We start from the raw sequence: 12,326 nt of genomic DNA on the forward strand, positions 1-12,326 counted from the left end.
GGGGGGGGGCGGCCTGGTCGAGGGGGCGCCCTGGGTCCCGGGCTGCCTGACTTTTTCGTAGCCCAGCAGTCTCTGCCCGAGACAGGGCGGTGTGCGAAGCTCGTCATGGTGGGTGTGTTAGCTTCTGGGTTGACACCCGGCCGCGACAGCCGCAGGGCTTACCCCTCCCATGGGGTCTCGGACTTTGGGGTTCTTTTTCCAGATGCCCGTGGGACAGAATGCCTGTGGTGACTCTGTGGTTCTGGGATACAGTAGGACATCCTGTGAGAGAAAAAGAGAGCGAATGTGTTTAATGTGTATGTGCTGACAAGCACTGCACTGCCCTGGGGACCACTTACTCCTTCCCAGCGCCCTTTATGGGGAGTCTTAGGGCCACAGTGTAACTTTGGGTGCTTGCCATGGCAGGGATACCCCCATCTGGGCCACCTCACTCACAGCTTTGCCATGTGTCAGGGCGTCTGCTGCTCCCTGTTAGGCTGTAACTGTGGGTGTTACTTGTTGCTGTGTGTACACTGTGGGTGACAGTACCATGTGTCAGTGTTTATGTGGCTGTGAGTCGCAGTGCAACAGGGCCTATGCCGTCGCTGCGGGCTGCATTCAGTCGCCCTGCGTGAGGCTGTGAATGCACCCATAGTCACTGTGTCTCCCTGGGATCTGGGTTGAGGCAGAGGGGCTGACCTGGCTTGTAAAGGCCAGCGTTGCTGTTGCACAGTGTGTTGGGTTGACAGGTGTGTTTGTTTACCTGGGCTGCAAGTGTGTGTCTGTGGTTTCTGCTGCAGTTGCCCGTGGAATTGATTCTCAGTGGTGTGAATTGGGATCATCTGTAACTGATGGTCAGGATCACCTGTGGATACCAGTCATGGGCTTTCCCAGGATGGGTTTTGCCCCTGTGGACAGGCTTCAGAGTGTACACATGGGTGTGTATGTGTGTGAGAGATGTGTACTTCCGCATGTACAGGGTATAGGAAATTCAGACCTATGCCCCTCATTTTTGGTGATTAACCACACCTATAGTATGCTTTTTCCCTTAAATTCTCCTGCAGTGTTGCTGGATCTGTTTCACCAGAGTGTGACACTGATGGTGAAGGGGAAGCTGTATATGTGATTGTGTAGGTCTCTGCGTCTCAGTTCCTGTGCACACACCTGCCTGTGGTTCCGAGTGTCTGTCATATCTCTTGATGCGCCTACGTGAATGGTTTTATGGTGTTTGTGTAGCTTCATGTGTAATTATTGATTCACAGACCTGTACAGGAGTGGGTTTGTATCTGTGTATGTGGCTGGCTCTCATGACTCCTGAGCTGGTGTGGGTGTGTATGTGTGTGTGTGTGTAGCTCTTAAGCCGTTTTGTGGACACTTGGGAGGCATACCTGAGACAAGTGTGCACTATTGTGTGTTAACATAGCTCTAAATTGAAGAATTGGCGAGTACAGACGCTGTGTGTGTGTGTTGCTTTCTAGGTACACATACTATGTATGGTCGTGAGATTGTTTAAATTATTGGCATGCAGGCATGTGTGTGTATGTGCACACCAGTGAGCATACGTATGTTTGGGGGGATGTTTGCTGGTGCACGTCCACACAGCACATGTTTATGAGTTTGGGCGGTGCCTCATAAGGCAGCAGGAGCCCCAGAGTTAAGCCTTGGAGGGGGTTGGGGAAGGGCACCACCCTGGGGGGCTCCCTGGGCCCAGCCCCCAGCCCTGCTAGCCGTCAGGGATGCCATTCAGCCTTCCAGGAAGGCTCGGAGAGAGTTGGCGCTGGAGAAGCTGATGCTGCCAAGCACAGCTGGCAGACGCCTGAATTAACCCTGCATGTGCCCTGGCCAGTGAGGGAGAGGCTGGCTGAGTGAGAGGGTGTGTGGGGGTTCACACACAGGTGTTGGGCCAGTGGGACGTTTCTGCAACTTCCAGAGCTCCACTTGTGCAGCTCCACAGCCCACACTGCTTTGGGGTTTGGGTAGATCACTGTGCTCCAGTGAGGAGCCTATGGCCTGGGTTCACTAAGATCTCATCCTCTTCCAGGGCGTAGAGGGAACCCTGCAGGAGGATTGGGTTCATATGAGGGGTCTGTGTATCCATCCTAATGCTGCCAGCCTTCATTGGCCTGGGAGAGATCCGCTTTTGCATCCAGACCTGGCTCTTAATCCAAGGGTCTTGACCTCCTGTGTCAGAACAGTCACTTCCTTCCTCAAGGAAGGAGACGAACTGGTTGGATGACATAAAAAGGCCTTGGGTGCCTGGTTAACTTCTCCTGATAATTAGTCAAACTCTCTGGGTCTGAGGCACAGAGCCCACTCGCATGATGCCCCCCTCCACTCTGTCGTACTGTCCCAGACAAGTACCAGAGTGTGGGGGCAGGAGGGCTGGGGTGGGCTGAGACTCTCAGGCCTGAGTAGGGCCAGCCAGGCTGCTCCCATGACTGACCTTTCACTCCCCCCTTTCTCTGTTGCAGAACACAGATCTGTTTGAGATGATTGAAAAGATGCAGGTGAGGCTGGCTCTGTGCCTTATTCTGAAAAACCAGAGTGGGCTGGACTGGGTGAGGGGACGTGAGCTCCAAGTCCTGCCCCGCCCCTCTCCTTGGACCTCTGAATACTATGCCCAAGCAAGTGGCAGCAATGTATTACACAAAGTCCTCTGTAGCAGAGGGGGCTCATCCAGCTCCGCTACCCATCAGACCTAGGCCCAGCCTGCGCTTCCCAGCTCCTGTCCCTTTGTGGTCCCAGCAGGGCTGGAGTTAATACCTCAGACCCCGTCCCAGCATTCACGATACATCCCAGGAAGGTTGAAAGTCAGCTCTTGACCCAGTCCAAGTGCCCACTCCAAAACACTACCCCCATGGAAGCATCACAGGCTCTGAAGGATCCCTATTTTGATTTTGAGTGGGTCGGGAAGTAGTCAGATGTAGAGCGCCCTGCCAGCTAGAGACAGCAGGAGGTGCTAGTGAGCCTGACATCCTGGGCTGTAGCCCTTCCTTTGACCCCTACCTACCCACTATTCCTAGTCCTGGTCTTAAAAGCCTTTCTCTCACCTTTACCAGTGAATGTGATAGATGTGGGTGTGCAGTGACAGGAGTGGGGGTGACTGGAGCAAACCTCAGGAGCTTTGCCTGATGTCTGCTGACTCCAAACCCCCTGCTGCTCTCCTGTTCTCTGCCTCTCTTAGTCTTTCTGTCTCCACCTTTTTCTCTTAACCACACACATCTGTGGAGAGTCAGTGCACCCCCCACTCACAGAGGCCTCTGCAGCGCCCCCGCCCCCACTCCCAGCAGCACGTGCATTCCGGCGCAGAGCCCAGCCCCCACCCAGGCTAGCTGCCTTCATGGCTCAGGACAGTACCAGGCCAGCTGCCCCTTGGGGAGGACCAGCGCCCTGCTCCAGAGAGCACCCCACGTCTGCAGGCCTCTCCTGAGGCTTTTCCTTCCATGCGCAAGGGGGTGTGACCCTGTGGTGAGGAGACAGCGCCTGGCAGCAGGCATAGGGGATGATGGAGTATGTTGCCTTCTCTTTGCAGGGAAGCAGGATGGATGAACAACGATGCTCATTCCCACCACCCCTCAAAGTAGGTCTGCACCAGGGGCCCCCTGCCCATCCCTGTGGACCACACCCCATAGGAGAATATGGGTACCTGGTGTGTGGGGAGGGAACAGCGAATAGGGAAAAGGATCAGATTCTCCTTGTTTTACGGATAGAGCTTCTGTTCCAATCTTCTCCCTCCCATCCCCCACTTAGCTCACCCAGCTTTCCAGATCTACACCCCAAAGTCAAAGCCCTGAACCCTCCAATGGCAGCCTGCCACAAACATGTTTCCTAAAACCAGTTATGGTCAGCAGTGCTGGAAGACTCAACCCCAGACCTCTGAGCCTTAGAGCTGCATCTGTTTCTTGTACCTCCTACCTGGGCGGAGGGTGTGAGTGGGCTGTGGAAAGGGGATGCTGCCCTGAGCACCTTACAAAGACTGACAGGAGGCAGATTCTGACTGAAGGGCTTGGAGGAAGCGCTCCTTCAAGACGCAGTTTTCTCGGGGGAGGTGCACAACCCGTCCAGACAGGCATATAGTTTCAGGTATGTGGGACCCCAACAACCTGGAAAGTCAGCAGCTGGGCGCAGGGAAGTGGGGTGAGGGTTAAAGAGGGCCTTGTGGGTCTGATGAATTGTCCAGGACAGTGATTCTCTACGTCAGCAGCACCAGGAAATTTGTTAGAAATACACATTCTCAGGCCTACCCAGACCCGTGTGTCAGATTGTAGTTAGAGGCCTTTACGTCAACTACAACTCTTAGAATAGTTGAGCCAAACCTTGCCCATGGTCTTGATCTCTGATATGTTCAAGCCCATTGTTGTAGTCACTTGTCAGTCTATCTTGTTGAAGGCAGTCTTATCTTTCTCTGACTCTCTAACATTCCCAGCATGACCTCTTTTTCCGAGGACTGGCCCCTCCTCACAGTATGCCTAGAGAGTGTAAGACCACATTTCACCATTCTTGCCTCCAAAGACCTTCTGCTTAAATTCCCTCCAATACAAATTCGTTTGTTCTGTTGGTGGTCCTTAATATATTCTATACTCTTCACCACCACCACCACAATTCAAAGGCATTGATTTTCTTCCTTATTCATTGTCCAACTTTCAAATGCGTAGGAAACAGTTGAAAATACCATGGCTTGCATCAGGTGCACCTTTAGGCTTTAAACTGATGAATTTACTCTTTAGCAATTTAAAGAAGTCTTTGACAGCAGATTGCCCCCAAATGTGCTGTCAGATCCAACCTGTGTTTTGGCAGGCTCTTCCAGGCTTGTCTGATGTAGCAAGAACCTCTGGTCTGGAAAGATCTAGAGGAAGCTGAGCAGAACATCACAGTGTCTGCCTTGCAGGGTTGCCTCTTGAGGACACAGCGCCACCTACACCCAGCCCAGGTGGCTGATTGAGTGGATGGCATCACTGTAGGGAGACGGGGATGTGGAGGGCGATCCCAGTGGGGCTCTATCTTGCTTGTGTTTTACAGACGGAGGAGGACTACATTCCCTACCCAAGTGTCCATGAGGTAACCAGCTGGACCCCAAGCCCACCCTCACTCTAAGCCCCTGGATATCTGTGTGCCTTTCCCACTCAGGAGCCCGTCCGTGGACCTTGCTATGGGAGATGGGATTCAGTTTGCCTGCCCCCTCCCATCCCCATTCCAGCCAGAGCTGTGGGCTTGGCGCTGTGTCCATGTCTGTGCCTACAGTGGCAGGGAAAGGCCTGGAGCCAGTACCCTCTCAAGGAGGGATGTGGATATGAACCCTGGGCCTCATTCACAGCCCTAGTGTTCCCCAGTACCCCTTGTTAGATATCATTTGGTCAATCTCAGATCATAGAAACCTCATGCAACAAAGAAGTACCCCATAGGATTTCCTAAGCTGTTTCTTTATGGGAACAGATTTTTCTCCTAAGGAGTCATTTGGTAGGTCAACCACCAACCTTTCCATTGAAAAGTGCTTAACCATTCCAGGTTTCCTTCAGTGGGAAAGTGGCACTAGATCTGGAGAGAGGGTGGTCCTGGGTCCTAGTGGGGTGTAGCATAAGGTGGCTCTCAACCAGGTTCACCCCTTCAGGTCTTGGGGAGAGAAGGGCCCTTCCCCCTCATCCTGCTACCCCAGTTTGGGGGCTACTGGATTGAAGGCACCAACCATGAAATCACCAGCATTCCAGAGACAGAGCCGCTGCAGTCACCCACCACCAAGGTGAAGCTCGAGTGCAACCCCACAGCACGCATCTACCGGAAGCACTTTCTCGGCAAGGTGGGTGGCCTGCTGGGCTGGGAGGAGGGTGGGCCTGGGAGAAAGCAAATCCTATTGACTGGGCCTGGGTGGCAGTCCCTGAGCCTGAAATCTCTGGAAGCATGTCTAGTGGAGCCATTCACTCGTTCAGCAAGCATTTGCAAAACTTACAGTTAATAGCAAGGATTCCACCAGGATGTGAATCCTGGCTCTGCCACTTACTACAGGGGGGCATTAGGCGAATCCCTTTACCTCTCTGTGCCTCCTCTATCTCAGCTTTAGAAATGGAGATAATAATGGTGCCCACTTCTTGGGGTAACTATAAGGCTTCAATGAGATGAAGCATCTGGCACAAATAAGCATTTGATCACGGTAGCAAATAAGAGCACCAGCTCTGTGTCTGATCCTTTTATAGGCTAGATACGTGGTAGCCAGCAATAGAAAAGATCTAGAGCCTGCCTGGGGCAACTTGTGGTGGGGCCTGGAAGGACACAGTTGATGTTGTGATTTGACCTGGGTTGATGCAGCCCCTTGACCCACCACCAGCCCCAGGGCAGGGATTCTGTGCAGTGGCAGTTCATTCGGGTGCTGTATCAGGGTGTTCCAGGTACAAGTTCCAGAGTGAGGTCCCAGTACACAGTGGTGGAGGCCAGATTCTAGAATCCAGTGCATGTGATCCCTATGCCACGTGGACTCTTTATGCCGGTGTGCCATGAAGTGGAGAAGTGTCCTTGATTGAGTTCTGGAGTCACATGCCATGGATGCAAACCTTGGCACTTCCATTTAATTCTCTTAAAAATGTGATGTGAGTGAATATTTACTGAGCAAATTGATTTCCCATTTAACTGTTCATACATTTCATTTTGTGACATCAGTTACAATACCCATATTGTAACTGCACTCTCTCTGCTAATTCTGTGTGACTCTTGTCTCTATGAATCCTGCTATCCTCCCGCTTCCTGCCTTCTAAGCTTTATCCTTGGGCAAACGTTACCCTTTTGTGCTTGTGTGGCTGATTGTTCTAAGGAGCGAATGTCTCCCTGGTGTTCTTGTTCACCTCCTAGGCCCATCTGTTGTTTAAATGAAAACTGAGCCAAAGGAGTGAGTTGGGTTCCAGGCTGAAAGGTGACTAAGGCCAGAGTCTTGGGAGTTCCACCGGTCTTTGTCAGATTGACAAGCCTGACCATTTTTATGATTTTGATTTCTCATTCACATTTTACTCTCGTTCTTTTCAGGATTTTCAATTATGTTCCTTCTGAGAGTGGTCAGCAATGGTAGCTGGGCACCATCTAGTTCTTCTGGTCTCAGGGTCAAGGAGATTGAGATTTTCATGGCCCTGTAACTCTATGAAGTATTTCTATGTGCCTTTGCCTTTTCTCCCCTCTTCTTGTACTGAACAAAGCGAGGCCATAGGTACACTTTACATATGTGGAAGCTTCCCCCCCCAAAAAAAAATTGGTTGTTGTTGTTTTTGTGCCGTTTAACTCATGATGGCTCCAACCCTGAAAAATCTTTAGTAAAGGACCAAAGACTAGTAAGCTCCAGCAAGGCCATAGGTACACTTTACATATGTGGAAGCTTTTTTAAGACTCCTGTTGCTCAAGTAGGATGCAGAATGTTTGTGGGTTCAGTTACGCCAATTGACCTTAATGTCCCCAGAAATAATAGTCCTGTTACTCTAGGACCAGCAGCTCATTCCCTCAGGGTGTTTGGCTGTGACTGAGAAGCAGCTCTTTCATTTATTTATTTTATTTTAAAATTTTTTAATTATTATTAATTTTAATGAAAATGTACAGAGACTTTGGATTTCCATTCATTCATTGTTGCACTTTTCTCCCTGTTCCCTCCCCCCCATTTCTTAATACAGTGATCCTGGGTGAATTGTTTACCTTTCCTCAGTCTATTCCCTCATCTGTGAAAATGGGGTAAAATTACACGTAAAGCATGTAGAAATAGCCATGCTTTGTAATGTAAAAAAAAAAAAAAGCATGTAAATAGCCATGTAACATCCGATAAAGGTTAACTGCTGCTATTTACTCTTCTCAATTACCCGATGAGGTCAGGGTTATTTTTTGGTTTTTGTGAAAGGTGCAAAGGGCCACTGTCCAGAGGCTCTTCTGGGCCTAGAACATGGTGGCATCTAGGGCTGTGCTGTGGGCTTGGTATCCGGGGGATACTCTCTGAAAAGTATACTGAAGGAGTAGTGAGCAAGGAAATTGAGTGCAAAATAAATTGAAGTGGTGCAGATAGGGGTTTGAGAATGCCTAGTTTTCAAGGCAGGGCCTGGTCTGTGTCCCAAACACATAGCAAGAGCTTGTTTATTTATTTATTTTTATCGGGATTGGTATGACCTAGGATAAGAAGGGACAACTTCCTGGAAGAGGTGTGGTAACCAGGAACTAGTTATCAGCACAGAGGAAAGTGGGTTCCAGGGTGGAGGCTACCCACCCCAGAGGCTAGCAGGGAGGCAAGGGCCGTTCCTGACTCCAGGTGGATTGAGTGAGGAAATAGCCAGTATTCTAACATTGGGAAATGTGCTGGCCAAGGAAGAAGGCCAGAGTGACTTGGAGCATAACTGCCTGGGGCCCTGAGCTCATCCTCCAGCTGTGTCCCTAGGCTTCCTTTTAGTCCGAGATGGAGGGTCTAGGGGAACCTGACTGGAGAAAACTCCTGGGGCCATTCCACCTGGAGTCATTGGTGGGATCAGGGCTTTGGTGCAGCTCTCCTCACCAAGTGCCTGCCACTCCCCTTGTAGCTGGTGACAGGCGTCTGGGGTATCTCTATCACTCAGAGGCAGACCTCAGGGACTCTAGCCCACGTCCATTCAGAATGCCCCTCCCTAAGCCATGAATCTGTGGGACATATCCACTGGCCCACCCTTCTCTCCCTCCTCCTATCCTCTAAACACTAGAGTTCATGTTTAAACAGGATTCACTTCCAGGATGATTCCTGGAGTGGGCGGGGCTGGGGAGCAGGCTCCACTCCCAGGGTTCAGGCTGGGCAGGGGAGCCCAAGGCCAGGCTAGGGTGGCACCTCCTGGCACCAACAACCCTTGGCTTCCGGGATTTCCCCTCCTGGAGGTTCCAGCTCTGGGCTCCTCTGGGGGTGCCATTCCTATGGCAGCTACCCACTATGCCATGCCCTTGGGGGGGTATTCCTTCCCAACCCTTTGGCTGCTTCTCCAGGTGAGGGAGGAGGGTGAAAACCTGCCCAGTCAGCTGCCCAGTACGTTGATGAGCTGTTTCACGTCCTGTTTCTCACGGGCCCTGGCTTCAGTTACAGGGTTGGCAGTCAATCAGCAGACTTTTATTAAGCACCTACTGTGTAGGGAGCTCTGGTGGCCTAGTGGTAAGACACTGTACTGCAATCCTGAAGGCATCTGGCTCGAATCTACCAACTGCTCTGCAGGAGAAGGATGGGCCGTCTCCTTTTGTGCAATTAACAGCCTCTGAAAGCCTGCTTAGAGGGTCAGGTATGGGGTTAGTTCTGACTCAGTGGTAACAACAACTGCTGTGAGAAGAATCAGGGCCAGAGCTCAGGTGTGTAGGTGCATGTGTGGTCCTTGACTTTGGTGAGGAACTCCAGGAGCCAGAATTATTACACCTGCTCATTGATACCTACTCTGTGCCAGGTACTCTATCCCTTACTGACTCTTTCACCATCCTGAAAGGTAGGAACCTCACTCTCACTTTACAGACTCAGAAACCAAGGCACAGAGAGGTGAAGTGACCTCCCCAGGCCACCCAGCCAGCAAGTGGCAAGGCTGGAGTTTGAATGCAGGCAGGCCTGTCTCTTGCACAGCTGTAAACTGAGCGACCCCCATCTAACAGCAGCTTGGCTTTTCAAATCTGGTTTCCTGGAACCCCAGACTCAGGCTCACCCTCTCCCCCTACACCCACTTTCCACCTCTGCCAACAGGAGCATTTCAATTACTACTCACTGGACTCAGCGCTGGGCCACCTGGTCTTCTCGCTTAAGTATGATGTCATCGGGGACCAAGAGCACCTGCGACTCCTGCTCAGGTACAGGCAGGTGGAAGGATCCTGAGCCAGCACGAAGGGCTGTGGTCTTAGAATCTGCAAGCCCATCTCACGTTGTTATTTTTTAACTTTTTGTTATGATACTGGATACAAATGGATGTCCATTTGGAGGATTTAAAAAATTTGAGAGTTTATAAATCATATGAATTATTTACTCATGTACATTTTGTTTTATAACATGGTAATTATTTGTTTCATTGGCTCGTTCATACACATTTTATAACATTAATTACCACTGATTAATGTAATTAATTAGACTGTCCAGTCAACCCCCTTGTTGCATATTGCCTTTCCCTTCACCTAACTTACCTATTAATTTTTTTGCTTAGTTTTATTATTTGAGTGAAGGTTTGCAAAGCATATGGATTTCTCATACAATCATTCATAGACTTTTTGCTTTATAGCATTAATTATCATTGATTAATATAGTTCATTTATTACAATGTCTAATTAACCGTTTAGAGAGCTCTGGTGGTAAGCTGCTAACCCAAAGGCAGGTAGTTCTAATTCTCCAGCTGCTCCTTGGGAGAAGGTTGGGCAGTCTCTCCCTGTGCGACTTACAGCCTCTGAGAACCTGCTGGAGAGTCAACGATGAGAGAAAGAGACTCAGTCCCCTATTGTGTGTTACTTGTCCCTTCACTCCGCTAGCTTATCTCTCATTTTAGTTCCCCTCCCAGTTAAAGCCCAGTGGGAGGCAAGGATTTTCCATAAACCCCCTAGCCAGGCCCAGGCTCTGTCATCCTGTGTGGCCCTGCCCGTTGTCTGTCCCCTCCAGGCTTTGTGCAGTGGGCTCTAATCCCCTGTCCCACCACACTGCTCCTCACTATCTTTCTCCTCACAGAACCAAGTGCCGGACGTACCACGACGTCATCCCCATCTCCTGCCTCACAGAGTTCCCCAATGTGGTTCAGATGGCAAAGGTGAGGCCTCTGCCACTCCCACCATCTATGTCAGGGTCCCCACCCCCACGTGCTGCGTCCCCTCTGGGTACCCTAGGGGGGCACACAGCTTGCCTTCAGCTTTGCCTCCAGCTCCTAGCCCTGGGGCAGCAGTCCTCTGTGGGTGGGCCTGTCTCATGTCCTCAGTGTGCTCTGGGTTCTCATAGGTGCCTCCTATTTACCTGTTTGGGGCACTCTTATAAGTGTTCCCAGATAGTGAGAGACCTCAGATCTCTCTGCACCCCATTCTGAGTAGCAGTGAGGTCCCATTTCAGCATTGCCTGTCCCCAGTGTGTCTCCTCCCTTGGCCTTTCTGCTGTAGTCTTGCCCCAGACCTATGACCATCACTCCCAGCGCTCCCTGGCCCCCACTCAGGCCTTGCCTTTATCTCCTCCTGCAGCTGGTGTGTGAAGATGTGAATGTGGATCGGTTCTACCCTGTGCTGTACCCCAAGGTATGGCTGCCTCTGGGCCCTACCCACTGAAGGGGGGAACTAGAGAATGGGGAGGGGGATGACTAAACATGAATTGAGTACCAGCTGAGTACTGAGCATTTTTCCTAAATTTTCTCATTTAATCCTCACCATAACCCTACAAAGCCCACAATTTGCAGAAGAGAAATAGTGGCCCAGGGAAATCTTCAGGGACATGCAACAGACAAGGAGAGAGGCAGCATTCAAACCTCAGCATCTGTCTGTTAGCCACGGGGCCAGGCTGGCAAGTTGTAATGCCACTTGGAAACCCTCTGGAGACAAAGGGGCCTTTCCTGGGAGACGTCTCTTCTCCACTGGCCTTGCCCTGTGATGCTAGAAGAGACCAGGAACCCCATAAATGCTTCCTGTGGTAGCAGCTGCACTTCACTTCCAGTGCCGGCTGCTAGTTTTGGGGTGTCGTGATGATGAGGGTGAAGAAGCAGGCTCTTCTGTCTCTGATGAACCAAGAGAACTTCCTGGAAGAAGTGGGCTTGAAAGACATGTGGCCTTTTTGTCTGAATTCTAGAGCTGGATGAGATCCCTGAGGGGTGGTGTGGTCCAGGAAAGGTCCCCTAAAGAAAGGTAGGAGCCTTGGAAATCATATTCTGTCTGTTGGTTAAGGAAGAGGAAATTGTTGCTGAAGGCTCACAGGGAGATGGTAAGATTTGACCTATTTAGAAGGATGCAGTGAGTTTTAAAGTACAAGGAGCAAGTTTGGTGTCACAGAGTGGAATGGGGGTGCTCCTAGGAAAACTCCTGGGCAGTGAGCTTAAGCTTTGGCATACAACAAGCCCACTTCAAGTCCCGGCTCTCACTTGCAGACTCTTGACCGCAGGCAAGCTATTCCAGCTTTCTGAATCTTGGCTTCTCCATCTGTGAAATGGGAGCAGTAGGGGTGCCTGCCCATGTGCTTGTGGTGAGGATTAAATGGGCGAGGCTCTTACAGGGCCTGGCACCATGCTTGCCACATCATCAGAGCTCAAGACATGGCAACCTGAAAAGACAGCCTCTCCCCACTTCTCCACCCAGGCTTCCCGCCTCATCGTCACCTTTGACGAGCATGTGATCAGCAATAACTTCAAGTTCGGAGTCATTTACCAGAAGCTCGGGCAGGTGTGCTCGCC

General features: G+C 50.9%; 1 protein-coding gene across 1 annotated transcript in view; it reads left to right on the forward strand.

Annotated features, from left to right (window-relative positions):
• The first annotated feature begins 2,456 nt into the window (after positions 1-2,456).
• Positions 2,457-12,326, forward strand: part of RAP1GAP (RAP1 GTPase activating protein) — a 21,746-nt gene continuing 11,876 nt past the window's right edge. Inside the window, 8 exon segments of the mRNA XM_006903674.1 lie at positions 2,457-2,486; positions 3,512-3,559; positions 4,999-5,037; positions 5,588-5,773; positions 9,671-9,774; positions 10,634-10,712; positions 11,131-11,184; positions 12,232-12,315. Of these exon segments, the coding sequence (XP_006903736.1) occupies positions 2,469-2,486; positions 3,512-3,559; positions 4,999-5,037; positions 5,588-5,773; positions 9,671-9,774; positions 10,634-10,712; positions 11,131-11,184; positions 12,232-12,315 (612 nt within the window). The 5' untranslated portion in view covers positions 2,457-2,468.

This window comes from Elephantulus edwardii, unplaced genomic scaffold, assembly GCF_000299155.1.
Source record: "Elephantulus edwardii isolate Elephantulus edwardi_28Jun2011 unplaced genomic scaffold, EleEdw1.0 scaffold00028, whole genome shotgun sequence".
Lineage (NCBI taxonomy): Eukaryota > Metazoa > Chordata > Mammalia > Macroscelidea > Macroscelididae > Elephantulus > Elephantulus edwardii.